At 38.6% G+C, this 19,631-nt stretch overlaps 1 protein-coding gene across 9 annotated transcripts in view; it reads left to right on the forward strand.

The window, feature by feature from the left end:
- LOC145715080 (ubiquitin carboxyl-terminal hydrolase 9X-like) overlaps window positions 1–18,787 on the forward strand; it is a 173,803-nt gene extending 155,016 nt beyond the window's left edge. For 2 of the 9 annotated variants that reach the window (XM_081794664.1, XM_081794663.1), the window contains 6 exons: window positions 167–387; window positions 474–562; window positions 3,280–3,436; window positions 3,574–3,834; window positions 4,199–4,294; window positions 5,320–18,787. In XM_081794664.1, coding sequence (XP_081650790.1) covers window positions 167–387; window positions 474–562; window positions 3,280–3,436; window positions 3,574–3,834; window positions 4,199–4,294; window positions 5,320–5,457 — 962 coding nt within the window. In that variant the 3' untranslated portion in view covers window positions 5,458–18,787. The remainder of the gene's footprint in view (window positions 1–166; window positions 388–473; window positions 563–3,279; window positions 3,437–3,573; window positions 3,835–4,198; window positions 4,295–5,319) is intronic. The other 7 variants (XR_014137099.1, XR_014137101.1, XR_014137100.1 and 4 more) reach the window with 7 other exon arrangements.
- Window positions 18,788–19,631: the final 844 nt, after the last annotated feature.

Consider the following 19,631-nt stretch of genomic DNA (forward strand, 5'->3'; position numbering starts at 1 on the left):
TGGTTTTTTGCATCTTCCCATCTTGGTATATATCTGATCGTTTTAATGAATGTTTTGTTGAGCTTAGGAAAGTCAATTTATAATCAGTTTTTCATGTAAAAAAATTCAGTATCTTAATTTTGTATAGAAGTTTATTGGCTTTTCATTGATGACAAATCTATTCTAGGTAATCCCCCTCTTCCCAATCCTTTTGGTGATCCTAATTTATCACAGCCTATAATGCCAATTCAGCAGAATGTGGCAGACCTTTTATTTGTGAGAACAAGTTATGTGAAGAAAATTATTGAAGACTGCAGTAACTCAGAGGAAACCATCAAATTGCTTCGTTTTTGCTGCTGGGAGAATCCTCAGTTCTCATCCACTGTCCTCAGTGAACTTCTCTGGCAGGTTAATGGAAAATAAATATTGATATGTCCATAACTTGATTCATGATTCCCTTAAATTAGGAACTCAGCTATGTTTTATTGTTTTAGGTTGCATATTCATACACTTACGAACTTCGGCCATACTTGGATTTACTTTTGCAGATCTTACTTATTGAAGATTCTTGGCAGACTCACAGGTAGATACATACTTTTTGCTACCAGAATACTTCCGTTTTTTTTAGATTCTAAAAATAACTGAAATTGCTAGCAGCCAAATACATTTTTACTTCTTAAAGCTCTGTTTATATTTTATAAGTGGTAACTTTTTAGAACTAAAATTTTCATACTAACAAGTCTTTATATAAGGACTTTTTCTCCAAATTCCTGTCTTTGTTCTTTGCCATAAAATTCAGTCTACAAGTGATGATTTAGAATTGGGTCCCCAGTTCTGCCAGGTGATGCCTGCTTTTCTCCCCACTGGCATTATTTTAGCATGGTTTCTTTAATGAAACAAATACAACAAATTGTCACCCACTAGTCATAACAGTGAAAGAAAAACCTCAAAATAACCTTACACTTTTTAATAAATTTGTAGTACTTAATCACTACAATCTTGAATTTAAGATTCAATTTCAGACAACTTTAAAATTGTTACGTAACCTAATTCACTATCATAGATTCCAAACAAATCAGTTAATGTTTAAATGCCATTATCTCAGTCACCGTGAGATAAAAGTATAACAAGCTCCAACCTACAGTCATTTATTACTCAGTACCTATTTCAGTATCATGAGGAAATTTGACTTATTTTTTTTTATTTTTTTATTTTTTTATTTATTTTGAGAGAGAGACTAAGACAACACAAGTCGGGGAGGCACAGACAGGGAGACAGAATCCCAAGCAGGCTCCATCATACTGTCAGCACAGACCCCAATGTGGGGCTCAAACTCACGAAACTGTGAGATCAGGACCTGAGCTGAAGCCAAGAGTCAGATGCTTAACCAATTGAGGCACCAAGGCACCCTGGGAGTTTGAAATTTTATAAGATGCTTATTTTAATGGGATGTAATTTTTACTTTTAGTGTAAAGAACTTAGTTTACTGTGTGTATTCTTATGTATGCTTTAGACACATGAATCCTACTCAGCCATCTTGTTTCATCCAAGCAAATACAGTAAAAGTATAAATTCTGGATTAATACATAAAATAGTGGGCTTTGTGAAGAAATCAGTAAAGTATTTTTATTATGAGCCATAATGTTTCATTTAATGAACATTAGTTTTAGTTTATTCACTAAGCAATAGGTGATATTTACAAAGTGTCTACTATTGTGCCAAGACAACAGGACAAACACAATATGGATTAGTTGTGTATAATAAACAGTTGAAGTAATGGTGGTGTGGCTTGGAATGCAACTCTTGATATTTGGGTTCTGAGTTCAAGCCCCACAATGAGGGTAGATATTACCTACATAAATAAACTTTAGAAAGTCACAATACCAAAAAATTGTTTTTGATTTGGAATATAATGACGTAAAATAAGTAAATAAGTAAAATAAATGATGAAAAGGAGAATTTTCTAGACTAGGTCCTCCATGACAAGAAATAAGGCATCTGTTTGCCCATAAATAATTTTTAGTTTGTTTTTGAGAAGAACAAGAAATAAGTGGCTGTATAAAATGTTATACGGAGATTTGGTTAGAACTGCATTGAAATCACTAGTCATCCAAGTTGACTCTTGCCAAAAAGATTGCTTTATCCACTGTGCATATATTTTAATGGCGTAGATTTCAGGTTCATTTTGTACTGTCAGATTACTTCCACTTGCATAGTCACTGGAATCTGCAGTCTTAGAAAAAAATTATCTGGGGGCACCTGGGTGACTCAGTCAGTTGATTGTACTACTCCTGGTTTTAGCTCAGGTCATGATCCCAGCCAGGGCCATGGGTTTAAGCACAGAATGCGGTTTGGGATTCTCTCCCTGCTCATCTCCCCACTTGCTCTCACACACACACCCTCTCTCTTCTTAAAAATAAATACCAGTTAAGCATCTGACTTCACCTCAGGTCATGGTCTCAACGTTCATGAGTTCGAACCTTTCATTGGGCTCTGTGCTGACAGCTCAGAGCCTGGAGCCAGCTTCACATTCTGTGTCTCCCTCTCTCTCTGCTCCTTCCCGGCTCATGCTCTGTCTCTGTCCTGTCTCTCCTTACAAATATAAATGAATGTACAAAAAAAATTTAGAGACAAAATCTGAAGCAGGCTCTAGTCTGTGAGCTGTCAGGAGAGAGCCCGGCATGAGGCTCAGACTCACCAGCCATGAGGTCATAACCTGAGAGAAAGTTAGACGTTTAACCAACTGAGGCACCCCAACACATACACTTAAAAAAAAAAAAAAAAAGATTCTCTCACTCTGCTCCCCTCACCCTTGCTTGTGCGCTCTTTCTTTCTCTCAAAAAAAAAAAAAAAATAATAATAATAAGTAAATAATAAAATAAATTTTAAAAATGATCTAACTCCAGAGTAAATTTCTCAAGTGAAGCAGTCATGCAGACATAGTTATAGTTAACTTTAACAAAAATAATGTAATATTGATATCCTTAATTTACCACTGATAATGCACTTAAATTGTGAGATAGCAAAATAATTTTGGATTGACAGTAATTTGGGTGAGACTTCAGACTCAGGTCACAATTTAGCAATCTTCCCAACTTCCTAGCTTTATGACATTAGGTAAGCTGAATTCTGTACTTATTTTCTCATTTATTAAGTGGGTTTATTTATAATGCTGCATACTCAGGTAAGTAACTCTAGAAGTAAATAGGTTAGATGCTTACATCAAAACATGTATTGAATGATGGTAGGCACAGTGTTAGCTAGTAGATATTATAAATTTTTATATCTGGTTCTTTTTAGAATTCATAATGCGCTTAAAGGAATCCCAGATGATCGAGATGGTTTGTTTGATACAATCCAGCGCTCTAAGAATCACTATCAAAAAAGAGCATACCAATGTATAAAATGTATGGTAGCACTCTTTAGCAATTGTCCCATTGCTTACCAAATATTACAGGTGAGAATTTTTTTCTTAAATCACGTAGTAATCTGTAAAAGACTGCCTTAAAAGACTTGTGAAAATTTGGACTTGAAATTTAAGTTATCATTGAAAATTATTCTAAATTTTTTCACACAGTTTTATTTCTTTTGAAGGGTAATGGAGATCTTAAAAGAAAGTGGACCTGGGCAGTGGAATGGCTTGGAGATGAACTTGAAAGAAGACCATACACTGGCAATCCTCAATATGCTTATAATAATTGGTCTCCTCCAGTGCAAAGCAATGAAACATCAAATGGTTATTTCTTAGAAAGATCACATAGTGCAAGGATGACACTTGCAAAAGCTTGTGAACTCTGTCCAGAGGAGGTAAAAAAAGCCACCAATGGGCAGCAGATAAAAATGGAAGAAAGAAAAGTAATTTTTTATTTTTATAGGCCAGGGTTCATTGTATTAAAAAATTTGTATTGTTATTTTGTTGACTTTAATGTCTTGTTGCTTGATTTGTTTTTTAGTAATCAAAGGAGTTTATTCTTTGCTAGAATTTTTTGGAGGTATTTCTGTGAAATTATCAAAAAACAAAATCTATATATATGTGTGTGTGTGTGTGTATAGGAAAGTCTGTTTTTTTCCTCTGTTAATTATTGTATTTGCTTTAAATGAAAAAATGTTAATGAGGTCAGCCTTGTGGATTTTTAAGAAATTTTTTCCAGAAAGAGATTAAAATAAATTAAAGTTGCTTTCATAATCAAATTATTAATTTCTAAATATTTAAAATTAGGAGCCAGATGACCAAGATGCCCCAGATGAGCATGAGTCATCTCTACCAGAAGATACTCCATTATATCCTCATCCATCTGGATCTCACTGTCAACAGGTGACTTTTTTGTGTTTTTTGTTTTCATTTTTATTCACCAAATTATTTTACTTTATCTAAAGAGGATTTAATTATTTTTCTTAAATATTTTATAAATTATTGGTTGTGAGTATGAAGTAATAAAGTGATTATCTAGAATAGCTTTGCCAAGATGATCAGAGGAAGGGTGGTTAGAGTTGAGGTCATGTTGCAGCATGTTTCAGTCTATCCTCATGGTATTTTTCCTTGTCACATAGCCCTCTTCTACTAATTGCAATAGTTAATTTAAGTGTGTGACATTTCACATTAACATAAATTTTGTTAACATTAAATTAATAACTATCAGAAGAAATGTTAAGACGCGAATGTCTTGGTTACTTTTGCCCCAGTGTTCAGGTGCAGTAACGATGTTCTTAAAATCAGCAGTTAGACAGATTTCAATAAATGAGTCACTGGAAAAATGATAGATTTCTGACAAGAAATATCCGTAGGAAACCTTCATTCAGAAACAAGAATTTGGACAAATCTTTCTGGAAAGATTGTGGTTTAAACCACAAACATGACTAATTGAGGCCTTTTAAGGCAGTGGTTCTTATATTTATATGCCTCAGAATCCTATAAAGGTGCTTTTTAAAACAGGTTGCTAAGTTCCGTGCCTCTAGGATTTCTGATTCATTAAAGGTGGGACTTTACATTCCAAAGAAGTTTCCAGGTGATGCTGTTGCTGCTGGTCTAGGGAATACTCTCAGAGAACCAGTTCTTTTAGGTGTAGCATTTGGGTCATAAACACTTTTAAAATACCTCCTTTGTGAATATAGAATCAAATTTTATCATGAAGTCACATTTTCAAAACAGTTTATCATATTATGCTTACATTCCTTACAATATCAGAGTTGATTTGTAGGTTATTTTGTAACTATTACATGACTGTTTTTAAAAGATAAGTCCCTAGAAGAGATGTGTCTACTTTTAGACAAACTTTAGCCCATGATTTTTAATTTTAGTATGTGAAAAGTTTGACATGCAAGTCTTTTTCACCCTCTCAGAATAATCATGTGCATGGACAGCCATATACAGGGCCAGCAGCACATCACTTGAACAACCATCAAAAAACTGGCCAGCGCACACAAGAAAATTATGAAGGCAATGAAGAAGTACCCTCATCTCAAATGAAGGATCAGTAAAATGCCTATCATTAACTGCTTCCTTTAAGACCATGCACTCAGGCCTTATTATCCAAACTTTTTCTGTGTCTGGCTATTATTCAAAACTAGAGAAGCTGTTCAATATAGAGCGGAGATTGTATTCACTGTCATTTGCAGAAATTTTCCGTCAATATATATAAGCCACCTGCAGGGGAAAGTGTATAGTGTTTTGTATTAAATGGCTGACACTAATCTGTAAATGGCAAAGATGTATATAGTATATTAATGTTTGACTGTTAATTCTTAACCGAGAAAATTTTTTTTTGATGAAGAGTTAAAGATCTACAAAAAAACAATTTTCTTGTTACGTCTGTTGCATTCTGCATTCAGTATTGTCTGCTTCATGGCAGTTGGATCAAATTCTTTACCAAAAAAAAAAGAAGAAAAACAAAAACATTCTATAAAACAGCCCATCCGTTATCAATCACACCCCATTGGTTTCTTGTTAATTCTTAGTTACTAGAGCTATATAAGGCTGATTGGTAACCTTTGAAATATGTGGGTGATGTGGAAAAATTGGTGATGTAACATTGTTTCTGGATATTTCTCATTACCTTTTTATTCAGGTTAATTCAGTTTAAAGCTATAATTATGCTTTAACATTTAGCATGGCCTCACACTAAGTTTGTGTAGCCAATAAAAAGCAAAATTACCAGTATACAGCAGTTTCTCCAAAGTGACAGTTGTGTTACCCAGAGGTTTTGTTACACCTAGAGTAAATATAAAACAAGAGAAATGTGACAAACCAGAGGTTTTTAGTTACTCATTTATTCATTGTGTTTAAAGTTTGACAGTTCAGTCTCTGGATGGGATAAACAATGTGAAAGTATTGATAATAGGAATTTTAAAACAAATATACAGATACGCAAATATGCCAGAATGTATGGAGCGTAATAGACAACTGTATTTTGTGTGCTTGTTTTGTTTTATGATAGAGTTTATAAGGTGAAACTTCTAAAGAACCTCACTGAATTGGACATCATCAGAAATCCACAATATTTTGAAGTACCACTGCACCTAGATACCTGGCTGGTTTTCTGGTCAGTCACAGTTTTACTTGAAAGCAAGAATTGTCCCAGTTCTTTTTCCATTCCAAAATTCTTATTGTTGTGGGGTTTAATTAAAGCATAAACTTCTGGTTAATATAATTCTGAAATACTATTTTAGAATGAACATTTGTTTCAGGATTCTTCAAAACTCATGAGTTAATACTATATTTAAAAAAGAATTGGTAACTTTGGAATGTGTGTAATATTTTGGAACCGCCTAAAAACCAAATATTCCTGCAAACAGATATGGCGTGTCCTATACTATTTAAATATTTTGCTGTTTTGTTTTATAGAAATTATTTTGCTGAATTCACAAATAGAATTTGATTTAAGAAGAATTTTGTTTCTTTGTTTTTGTTCATTATTCTTTTGTTCTGAAGCATTATACTTTCATTAAAATTAATTATTTGCATAGCACAGCTTGGCATAATGCTGAATTCAGCATTTCAGACATGGAGTTTTTGTGCTTAAAATGGTTTTTTCTTTGCTCTTTATGGATTTGGAGAAAAGAAAAACTATTTTTCTTTTGAAAAAATCCAATATTAATCAGCCTTCTACTTTTGTCACATTTTTGTAGTCATTTCTTATTGTTTACAGTTGTTGTCTTCTCTGGAGTCACTAGGAACACTGAGTTTACAAATACTGAACCTAGGTTCCTTAGAGAAATACTGGGTTAGAATCATGCAAACTGGTGCTTACAGTTTCATCAACCTATCAGTACATAACCTTGTTTTGTGTTTCTCTTGAAAGATTCTTCATTTAATATATACTGCTGATTAACACTGAACTCAATGCCAACAGCACCAAAACTCATTCATAAGGCATCCTTAACTAAAATTTAAATTCTCTGGGCGCTTGGGTGGCTCTGTTGGTTACACATCTGACTCTTGATTTTGGCTCAGGTCGTGACCTTACAGTCATGATGAGATCATATACCCCTTGTCAGGCTCTGCTGGGCAAGGAGACTGCCTGGGATTTTCTTCCTTCCTCTGTCTCTGATCTTGTCTTCTGCTCATGTACATATTCTCTCTCTCTCCAACATAAAATAAATTGTGATTTCTCTTTAAGGCATAAGACCACTGGGGAGCTAAGCACTTTTCCCATTTTTTAAACAGAATTACCACCGAACATAAAGAACAGAATGTGCCTCTCCATAGATCCAAAGTCTGTAGCTGAAATACAGATGCAGATTTTCAGCTGTGTTTAGCTGTATCTCAAACCATTCACATCAAGCACCTAAAAAATTTTCCTGCTCTGTGGATGTCCATGAATGACCACACAAATACTGATTTTGAGTCATAAAAATCATAAATAAATTTTACTTGACAGGGCAAGTTCGTGAAGAGAGTCTTCATTTCTATAAATTAACAAGCACAGTTCAATGGTATTGCAGTTGGATTAGTAAGGAATTCTTTGACAAAAAGCCTATATTGAGCTGAACTAAGAAATATACATACTTGGTTTTTTATTTATTTATTTATTTTCAGAGATAGTATGAGCATGGATGTGACACAGAATGCTAAGTAGGGTCCACACTGAGTAGAGCCCAACATAGGGCCTCAATCCCATGAATCATGAGATCATGACCTGAGCAAAGATCGAGAGTCAGATGCTCAACTGACTGAGGTGCCCCTGAACTAAAAAATACACTTGTGATTAGGTGTGCCTGGGTATTTCAGTTGATTAAGTGTCCAACTGTTGGTTTTAGCTAAGGTCATGAGTTTCATCTCACAGTTTCATGAGTTCAGGCCCCACGTCGGGCTCTATGTTGACAGTACAGAGCCTGCTTGGGATTCTCCCAAATCTCCCTTTCTCTTTGTCCCTCCCCTGCTCACACGGTCTCTATATTTCTCAAATAAACTTTTTAAAAAACATTTTAAGAAATAAACTTAGGATTAAAGGGGAACATTTGTTTCCACTATATATAATTTGTCTGTTCTTTTAGGTTTTTCGTAGTAACTAGCAAATTTAAAACCATAGAGATTATATTTCTATCTTTTTTGTATTACATCTGCATTTGTTGAGAAAAATTGTAGCATATGAAATTCAAGTTGGTTCTTTAAATTTTTTTTAATGTTTGTTTTTGAGAGTGAGAGACAGCACATGAGTTGAGGAGGAGCAGAGAAAGAGAGACGCAGTCTAAAGCAGGCTGACAGAGCCTGATGCAGGGCTCGAAGTCATGATCCCTGAGATCATGACCTGAGCCAAAGTTGGGTGCTTAACTGACTGAGCCACCTAGATGCCCCCATTGCATATCTAGCAGTAGAATCTGCCCCCACACACCAAGAATTTTATATTTATTACTATCTTAAATTTCCTTAAATACCCAATAGCCAATAATCTAGGACTTGAGTCAGACCATTTCTAAATTACACTGATAACTTTTACCTTTAGTGAGGAATGTCTCGGCAGCAGTAATCCTACTCCATGGGTGGCTGTGTTATCTCCCAGAAATCAAAGGTTCGTTAACTCCTGCCTTCTTCCTCTATCCAAACCAGTTGTTTCATTGAGAGCTATTCTTGCTGATCTTTTCTGACAACAGAGGTATCAGTTCCAAAATCATCCTAGGATTCAATTATTTAATAATTCACTATGAAGACTCTCAACTCACTAAAAGTTCTTACAACCTCATTTATGATGTATTACAATTAAAAGATATGGATTAATACCCACCAAGGGAAGACTTATGTGGGACACAGTCTTGGAGAGTACATTATGAAGCTTTTGTCCTCAGGGTGCCTGGGTGGCTCAGTCAGTTAAGTGATCGCAGCACAAATAATGATCTCAGGGTTGTAAGTTCAAGCTGAGAGTTGTGCGTGAAGTCTACTTAAAAATAAAGCTGTTGTCCTCTGTCATTGGAGTTGTGGACAGCACTAACTTCTCCCAGCAATGTGCACACAGAGTACACACAGAACTGCATGAGCAGCAAAGCTCATCTGAGCCTTACTGTCCAGTTTTTATTGGGATTCAGTCACTTAGATATAGTAGACTACTTACATGGCCGAAATGATTTGCAGCCTCTCTAGAGGTCAACTAATACCATATGGAGCAGACACCCCTTTGTAAATCACATTTAGCATAGGTTGTCTGGCATGACTCCAGGTTCCCTATGTAAACACATTGTTTGCAGGGCACTATACGGCTTAGAAGTTCTCTCCAAGGAGGGGCACCTGGCTGGTTCATTTGTTCAGCATGCAAGTCTTCATCAGCAGGTTGTAATTTTGAGCCACATGTTAGATGTAGGCATTACTTAACAATGAAATTGTTTTAAAAATGAGAGAGGAGGAGAGTAAGGTTAATTCTTTCCAATTTGGGTCTGTATTTTGAAGGTACTACATTTTAACAACTCACTGTCCATGGTTGTATAAAATTTAAATGGGAAATATTCTTATACCACTGAAACTTATTTTTCAGCTGCACCAAAGGCATAGCCTAGCTTTACTAAGAGCTGCAATGCAGAGCCAATATAAAAACACAGAATGTGCCTTCAGTTTAATAATAATAAAAAATGAAAAACTGGAAAACCAAGGTGGTAAAAACAAAAAACAGAAAACTGAAGGAGCAGAGAAACGGCCCATGGTCCAGAGGATAGGGAATACCACAGTCTGGTGTTGGCTGTTTCTACTGGGGAGGGAGGTGTGGGGGGAGATTGTTACTATTCACCTGGGCCAAAGACCCTTATTTTCTGAGTTGTCCTCAGCTTCTGCATGCCTCAGATCTTGCGCAGCAGGCCAGAGATGAAGACCTCAGTTGGTTTATAACAACCAGCAGCTTATTGACCGTAGCCACCTAGGCATCATCACTGTGCATGTCCAGGAATTTGTACAGGTCAGTCTCCAGCTCCAAGATTTCTTCTTCCTGCCAGTAGTAAAGGCAAGAATGCTGCTCCAGGGTCATACTTGACCATGACCTTCTCTTGGCGCTTCATTGGGCCCTCACCTGCAGCTTCAAGGGGCCTGTGAAAGTCTATGCCAGGTCTTGGGTCAGGGCTGCCAAACCTGGGGACCCAACTGCCAACAATGTACCCCTGCTGGTTTGCTGTCAGCCAGATCAGATTCCTCATCACTTTTGTGTGACAGGCCTTGTCCTGCACTTAACACTCCCTGACTGACTCTGGAACACTGGAAAGAGTTAGGTCACTAGCTTGGCTCCTCTCAGGTCTTAAGGGGCAGGGAACCAGTAGGGTAGCTGCATCATGGGGGGCCCCAGGCCTGCCTGTCTCATTCTGTCTCCTATCTCTCTGTTCTGTCCCCTGAACCTGCTGTCTGAGCTCTAAGAAACTTTGCAGAATGAAAGTTTTGAAGAGATTCCTTAAATGTGCAAAACTTTAACATCTCCTATAAAACAAATGTAGCCCACAGGAGGGCTGGGTTGGTTAAGGTGGGACTCTTCAGTTAAGCTCAGGTCATGATCTCAGTGTTGGTGAGATTGAGTCCCAAGTGGGGACTGACCCCTGGGCTGACAGTGCACGGCCTGCTTGGAATTCTCTCTCTGCCTCTTCCTCAAATAAAAATAAACATTTTTTTTAAAATAGCCCAATTCCACTAGCTTGTAAAGAAATTACTATATTTTGTCAAAACAAGATGCACTAGTAAGAACAAATTTGTGTACTAAATTCATGTGTAATTTTTTTTAATGTTGAGTTTTTTGTTTTTTTGTCTGAGAGAGAGAGGGCCAACAGGGCATGAATAGAGATTTTTAACCAGTACTCTCTTTTCTGTTTATGTTTATTTATTATTTTGAGAAAGAGCTTGAGCAGGGGCAGGGCAGAAAGAATCTGTAACAGACTCTGCAGAGCCACACACACGGTGCAGGGCTCTATCTCACACCCTGAGATTGACACCTGAGCAGAAATCAAGAGTTTGAAGCTCAAGCAGATGAGCTACCCAAGTGCCTCATCAAAATGACATTTTTTCAATATAAATCTCCTTTGGTCCATTTTCAACAACAAAATTGGCAACCATGAAGAGTCCCTGGGGATAATCCCCTGCAGAAACTTTGTAGCTTCATTGGAGCTTCCTAGGGCAGTTTTCCACCAGGTCTCCCTTCAGGAGTGGAGGGATGGAATCACTCTGTGGAGACCAGCTCTTCAAACTTGAGAAAGTGGTATTTGAAGAGCTTCTCCCAAACTGTAGGTAAGGTTTAAGGCCCCAGTTTCTCAAGTGGCAGGTGCTACACAGGTGGGTATTGGCTTAGTGGGACAGAGGAAATCAGAGATTTCTTACTTTGATTTCATCGCCAGAAAACCAGCTTCCATTAAGAGGGCAAGGTTTGGGATTTGTTGAACAGCATGCAGTTTTTGTATGTGAAATAACATGGGAGGCATCCTTTCTATTCCATGTAACAGGTCCCTAGGGAGAATTTTGGCTGGTTGGTTGACTATATAAGTGTATGTCAGAAAAGGTCATGGTGTTTTATATAATTGTGACTGGCTTCTGGATTTTTTGAGAAGGGAAAGAGGATGATATTCTGCATATACAGGTCTTTGTGCAGTTGCATAGGAGGGATGGTATACAACTAGGCAGTAAATTGATGGTGCAGTGGAAATGTCAATGGCAACATCCTGTGTTCCAGTCCTCTAGAACCCTGGAAAATAGTGAATGAGGACATGTTAACTTTGAGGGTAGTGAATCTCTTTAATCCAATTTATAATAACTAGGGCAGCTCCTTTTTGGTAACAGAAAAAACACTGCGGTTGAGTCTGTTTCTCTCTCATCCCTCTGCCCTTCATTGCTAAGTGGAGGAGTGGAGAGAGGTTGCCATCAATGAAAGACCTTTCCAAGTCATGACCCAGAAGCAGGCATGGTCTGCCCCTCAAAGACCCAACAGGGCACACAGTTTCAACAGGATCCACCTGATAAGGGCATAAGGCAATTCCCAATGTGCCAACTACCCATTGGAGCAAACAGACAAAGTCAAATAACCACTTATTACTGGGCTTACAAAGTCCATTCTGTGCCTCAGATTTGTTGAAATCTAAAAACTCTTCATGTAGAGATGATCCTTAAAAAATGGTTGAGGGTGCCTGGGTAGCTCAGTTGGTTAAGTGTCCCAACTTTGGCTCAAGTCATGATCTCGCAGTTAATGGGTTTGAGCCCCATGTCGGGCTCTGTGCTGACAGCTCACAGCCTGGAGCCTGCCTGAGATTCTGTGTTTCCCTCTCTTTCTGCCCCTCCCCTGCTCACACTTGTCTCTCTCTCTCTCTCTCTCAGAAATGAATGAACATTAAAAAAAAAAAAAAAAAAAGTTGAATACACTGATTTACATGAAGAGGGCCCTGAGAATACACGGCTAGTCAAAATGTTCTTCACTGGGCAGAGCGCTCCTGACGTCAGACAAAAGCTAAATAAAGTTGAGGGTGTTGTGTCCAGCCTGTTTGGTGGAGATTATATACAAGACTTATAATGCTAGGGAAGAACAAAAGGTGAGGCTGATTTGAGTTTTGCTTTTGTCATCTGGTGAAAGAGACCAACCAAAGGGCAAGTCGGGACATCCCAGGTTGAGCAAAGACCGATGTGTCTATTGTAAAAAAGGCATAGGAAGTGAGATTGCTCAACATTTTCTAAACAGGGCAAGGAAGGCCACATTGAAACTTCTGGGAAACAGATGGTCATTCAAGGGGAAAGATGGGACAAGGATAGTGAATGAAGGGACCCAGCACTTAGAGCCATATCAATGACCCCTATTAGAATAGCCCCACAAGAACCCCACATGCATTTAACGTGGAGTCTGGGTTGATAAACTATTTGTAAATACTGGAGAAATCTATGCGGTCTTAAATAGTAGCTGACTTCATTAAGTCCTTCTACTCTGTCTATGGTTAGCATCACTGGTTGGGTACAACAGTGTCCTCTTACAGCCACTGTAATGTAAATGAGGTAAACAGAAGTTGAGACATAGTTTTTTACACATGCCTGATTGTCCAATTCCTCTTGTTCTGCAAGATATTTTATAAAAAGCAATTTAAATGCTCAAATAACTTTCTCATCTGAGAAATGTCAATCACGATTACAAGATCCCCCTGAAAATGCCATAAGGCTTCAGCTGATGGTATTGAATGCAGAAGACCGTAAGGCGGCCTGGGACCACCTGAGTTGTGTGAACAAGTGAGTACCACTGTTTGGGCAGGTGGGATACCTGGGTGAATTAAGTCAGCCACTCCAATAGTAGCACTGTTGAAAGAAGAAACAAAATTTCTTCATGTTAAACAGTGGCTTTAAAGGAGGAAACAGGGTATCTGGCCAACTCAAACAGTAGACAATGCAGCTTTTGATCTCAGGGACATGAGTTCAAGCCCAACATTGGTCATGGAGGCCACTTAAAGATAGGTAGGTAGATAGACAAAGACAAGACAGACTGGATGGATGGATGGATGGATGGATGGATGGATGGATGGATGGATGGGTGGGTGGATGGATAGATGGTTGGGGTCTATAAAATATGGATGGATGGATGGATGGATGGATGGATGGATGGATGGATGGATGGATGGATCAATAGAAAGATATATAGATACATAAAGAAGTATTAAGAGCCTACAACTAGTTTTCAATCAGTTTTAGTAACATGGACTGATTCACCCTTACCAGTTTCCCTGTAACCCTACCATTTCACCAGTGAGGAAACCCCATTTGGAGGAATATGTCTTTGTTCAAGATTTAAGGGCTATAAAGTTTAGGATATCCATCCCACAATCCATACAAATGACTAGTGTGCCATGACACTATAGATGGTTTATAGTGTTGGGAGTCAAAAGATGTCTTCTTTGATATTCTTTTGGAAGGAAAGTCTCAATTGCTGTTTGCCTTTGAATGACAAGACCCAGACATGGGTCATTATCCAGTATTGTTGGACTATACTCCCTCAAGGCTTCAAAAATTCACTTACTTAATTCAAGTAAGGAGCTAGGTAAAGACTTCTACAGACTACACGTAGACCAAGATATATTATTGCAATATGTTGATCTGTTAATAGCCAGACCTGATTATGAACATTGTCTAGAAAATGCCATCAGTGTGTTTAATCACCTGGGCTGGTATGGGTACAAGGTTTCCACTAGGAAGCTAAAATTTGTAAACAGCAAGTCTCCTATCTGGATTTCCTGTTAAATCAGGGAAACTGAAGTTTAATGGCTAGTGGAAAGCAAGCCATCTGGGATTTGAATATTCCAAGAAATCAGAGACAGTTATGCAGGTTTTGGGTATGGCTTGATTTTGCAGAATCTGAATACTGAATTTTGGCCTTATGGCTAAGCTCCTTTATGAAGCCTTAAAAGGACTCAATTTAGAGCCCCTAGTATGGTCTGGATTGTCAAAAGGCCTTTGAGACAAAATGGGCACCTTAGTCCACCACCACCTTAGGACACTCTGATATGAAAAACAATTTTTTTTAAACATTTACTTATTTTTGAGAGAGGCAGAGGAGGGGGAAAGAAAGGCTCTGAGCTGTTTGTTAGCACAGAGCCTGATGTGGGGCTCGAACTCATGAACCACAAGACCATGACCTGAGCTGAAGTCAGATGTTCAACCAACCGAGCCACCCAGGTGCCCCTGAAAAACAATTTTAAATTGTGTATTCCTGAAAGGCAGAGGCTGGCCTTGGGAGTGCTAATACAAATGATGGGAAAATGCCATGTCCTGTCCCTGGACAGTGTGGTAACGGTATATTGCCCTGTGCTAATGTGCACTGGCTGCCACCTGTGACTTACTACAGGAAGCAGAAAAATTCATATTATGGTTAGGACAGTCCATTGTTATATAGGTGCCCCACCAAGTGTTGGTACTATTAGAATAAAGGGGAAGCTATTGGTTGACCCCAAGCCCAAGCAATACTTTCTGATAGCCCAAATGTCACTTTAAAGATTGTGAGCTCTTGGGATACCCAGGTGGCTCAGTCAGTTAAGTGTCCAACTTGATTTCAGCTCAGGTTGTGATCTCACAATTCATGGGAACGAATTTCACATCACAATGTGCTGATAGTGCCAAGCCTGCTTGGGATTCTGTCTCCCCGTCTCTGCCCTTCCCCCAGTCACTCTGTTTCTTTCTCTAAAAATACATAAGTAAACTTAAGACCATGAGCTCTTTAAATAAACTGCTGTGCTGCTTTCTGTTTCAAACAAGTCTCTTCCATAATGGTTTGGAAATTCTTGAAACTATGTACTCTAGGAAGCTTGATTTATGTGACCAGCCATTGACATAGGCTGACTCGCACTTTTTTACTAATGGTGGTTTTCTTGACCACAAACACTGCTAAGCACATTATGGCATGGTGAATGGCCAGGGGGTTGTGAAGCAAGAGTACTTCACAATCTCCCACCCCCAGGGCACATGAGCAAAAAAGGCAGAATTAAACCCCCACAAGCTTTGCAACTTTCCCTTGGGAAAAAAATGTCTATATAGATTTCTAAATACAGTTTATGGTGGTGCAGTATCAACAGGGTAACATGGGATGGGTGGGGTTTGCTGACAGCAGGAAATCAGGATATTAAATATATCCCAGAGATATGTGCTGTCATGCAAACTCAATCTGAGCCAAAGGCCATGGCTAGCATGCACTACCTGGGACATCAAAAATTAGACTCCTGGGGCACCTGGGTGGCTCAGACAGTTGAACATCTGACTTCAGTTTGGGTTATGATCTCCAGGTCCGTGGGTTTGAGCCCCACGTCAGGCTCTGTGCTGACAGCTCAGAGCCTGGAGCCTGCTTCAGAGTCTGTGACTCCTCTCTCTGCCCCTCCACCTTTCACGCTCTCTCTCTGTCTCTCCCTCAAAAATAAACATTAAAAAAAAAAAAAAAAAAAAAATAGACTCTTGTGTGGTTCAAGGTAATCAAGCAGCAGATAGAGCAGACAAATGAGCAACAGCCAGTCATCAGTTTGAAGGAGCCTATTGCCCCAAGTGGATTTGATCCAGTTTACTCCTGTGTAAGATGAGGACAACAAAAGGGTAGAGGAATACGAATTTGACTGGTGGTACCCTAATCATTAATGGGAATCAGTTCTCGTGGTCTTGTGATACTGCTTGATATCACATTTGCCCTGTCTGCCTAAGGAATAATCTAAAAGTTAATAAAAGAAATTTGCCAGTGGGAATATAACATATGGGAGAATGCCCTTATTATGACTGGCACACTGATTTAACCCAAATCCCACAAACTACTGGGGACTTTCCATGCTTACTAGTCTCTGTGTATATCTTCTTGGGCTATGTGGAGGCTTTCCCCACATGAAGTGAAAAGGCAATTGAGAAGGTTGTCAAAGTGTTCCTTAAGGAAGTTAAATCCAAGTTATAGGGTCCCTACCTCTATCCAAAGTGATAATGGACCCTCCTTTACTACAGTAGCAACTCCATGAATAAGCAAGGTTTGGGCATTCAATGGAAATTACATGCATCATGGAAGCCCCACTCTATAGGAAAAAAATAATAATAATAATCATCCTACTTAAAAAAAAAAAAAAAAATGTTTACTGTTCAGAGACAGAGTGTTAGTTGGGGAGGGGCAGAGGGAGACCGAATCTGAAGCAGGCTCCAGGTGCCAAACTCAGCACACAGCCCTACCCAGGGCTAGAACCCATGTATTGTGAGATTGTGACCTGACCCAGAGTCACTTGATTGAGCCACCCAGGCGCCCCAAAATGAATCCTACTTTAGAAAAGACAAAAAGCTCTACCGATAAACAACTGAAATGGGATCAAGTTCTATCAATTGCCCTTCTCTGCATCTGAATGACCCCTAGAAATGGGCTCCAACTAAGCCTCAAGAGATTATGTATTATAGGTCAGTCCTAACACCCCAAGGTAGGAGGGAAAATACACACTTGGTTCAATAAATAAAACTAAAATGATATATTCAACAATTGAATCAGTTACTAATAATAACTATGCATGAGTTTGTTTCTTTCAGAAATCCAGCCCAACCAGAAGCACCACAAAACTTTTAAGGCTTGCAGCTAGGCTTCCTCATTCAACATGAGGAAAGAACAGGGCCCAGATCATCAGTTGGAAGAGAAACGGAAAGGACCATACAATGTTCTCTTGACAACCCACGTATCCCTCAAGTTGGCTGGAATAAATTAACCTTGGTGCACCATATTCAGGTTAAACGGAACCAGTCCCAAAGAAAAGTCAACCCTTGGGAGATTTGAAATACTTATTTCAGAAAATAAAAATGAGTAACGGTGCAATGATACTTTACTTTCTATTTGCCTTCTCTTTAGGATGGAGAGATAATTCCCTAGTTCACCCTGTTCAGGCCTTGTACTCATCCAAATGGGCCACTGAGTGCTGGATTTGCCTTCTGAGAGCACAGTGTGCACTGTATTACTGTGACACACTTGTACATCCAGTAAGGAAGTTTACCCAGTCACCTTAATGGACAAGGGACTACTGCTGAAGCTTCCCGATCCCACACAGTGATTATAGGTTCAGGATAATATATTATCCTCACAGAAGTAATTCGGAATTGCATGGCCTCAGATTATATGTTGGCCAACCAAGGAGGTGTTTGTACAATTGCAAATACATCCTGCGATGCATATGTAAATACTTACCAAGCTGAGACTGGTGTGGGAAAAATGCAACATTAGGTTACAACCTGGATGCAACAATCTCTAGCTCATCAAACTCCTATATTGGAAGGAATGGACAAGTTCTGACCAACTGGTTCTCAGGTCTATTCTCATGGATCCCAGATGGAGTTAAATTCTTGGGGATTTCTTGTTTTCTTCTAGAAATCCCAGGAATGTATGCACTGCTAAAGGTTATCCTTTGTTCTGTGCCTTATGTCTGTAAACATACCCTATCCATCTTAAAAGCCAGAAAGGGTAACTGGGAAAAGCAAATTCAAGTTTTCCACCATAAAAGTCCCCTGACAGGAAGCAACCAGATGAGTATGATGCCCCTCTTCCATAGAAACAGAACACTTAAAATAACAGTGGTGTACTGAAACCATGTAAATGCATAAAGCTGAACAAAAGTAAAATGCACTAATGCTACAGCAAAGCTCAATTTTAAAGTAACCTTTTTCTTCTCTTCCTCTCCTCCCTTCTTAGCCTCTGTTACAAGAACCTGGTAACACCGTAAAGAAGTGAAGAAGAAGGGTGGCAGCACAGACACAATTCCTGTCAAAACTGGCCAGATCCCATATTTTCCTATAAAACAATCCAGCCCCTTCTTCCACAAAGCCTTGCAGCTTTTTGAAGACCACTGTCTGCTGCACTGTCTTTTGCCCGGCAAAGCAATAAAGCTATTCCTTTTTATCTCAGACTCTGTCTTTGCATTATATATTGACTCTAAAGTATAGAGGTCAGTTTTCAACATTAATTCTGATTGCATCATGGTCAGTGAATCTCTACCTAGAAAGATAAGAGAATGTTAAAAATAATTATTTTCAGCATATTTTTAAACTATTCACTAAGGTGAATTTTTTTTTTCTTAGTTTGAGAGCAAGGGCACACACACACAAGCGGGGGAGGGGCAGAGAGAGAGGAAGAAAGAAAGAATCCCAAGCAGGTTCCGGGCTCTCAGCGCAAAGCCTGATGCGGGACACAGTCTGTGAACTGTGAGATCATGGCCTGAGCCAAAACCAAGAGGCAGACACTTAACTGAGTCCCCAGGATCTCCTATAAGGTGAATTTTAAATCCACTTCAAATTACTATTTTCGTAGGGCTATTATACTTAGGCCAGCTGAAGAGTTCACTTTGAAGTACGTGAAGGACTACCTGGAGAGTTTTTAAGGCAAAGTTTTTTTTCCTTTCCTAGAGACTAAGTCTATAAATGTAGCCTATTACCCAGAAACCTGTAAGTTATGTGTGTAACCTTTGTTGAGTTAAAAGCCACTTCAACTGCGTCATGCAAAACAAACAAAAAACATGATTTTGGTGAATCTAAAATATTGAGAAGTACAGTTGTCATGATTTCAAAATGTTCTTCCAGTTGCTAAATGCTGAGAGATCAGCCCCGCTGTAAATGCCAAAAATTTTTCCTTGAAGACCCCTAACTACATTTCCAGGAGCATTCTTTATGAAAATGAAAGGTGCTTTAGAACTAACAGGCATTTAGTTAGTTCATTATTATATTAAGAAACTTGCTTAAAGATGCAAATAAA

This window comes from Panthera onca, chromosome Y, assembly GCF_046562875.1.
Source record: "Panthera onca isolate mPanOnc1 chromosome Y, mPanOnc1 haplotype 2, whole genome shotgun sequence".
Taxonomy (NCBI): domain Eukaryota; kingdom Metazoa; phylum Chordata; class Mammalia; order Carnivora; family Felidae; genus Panthera; species Panthera onca.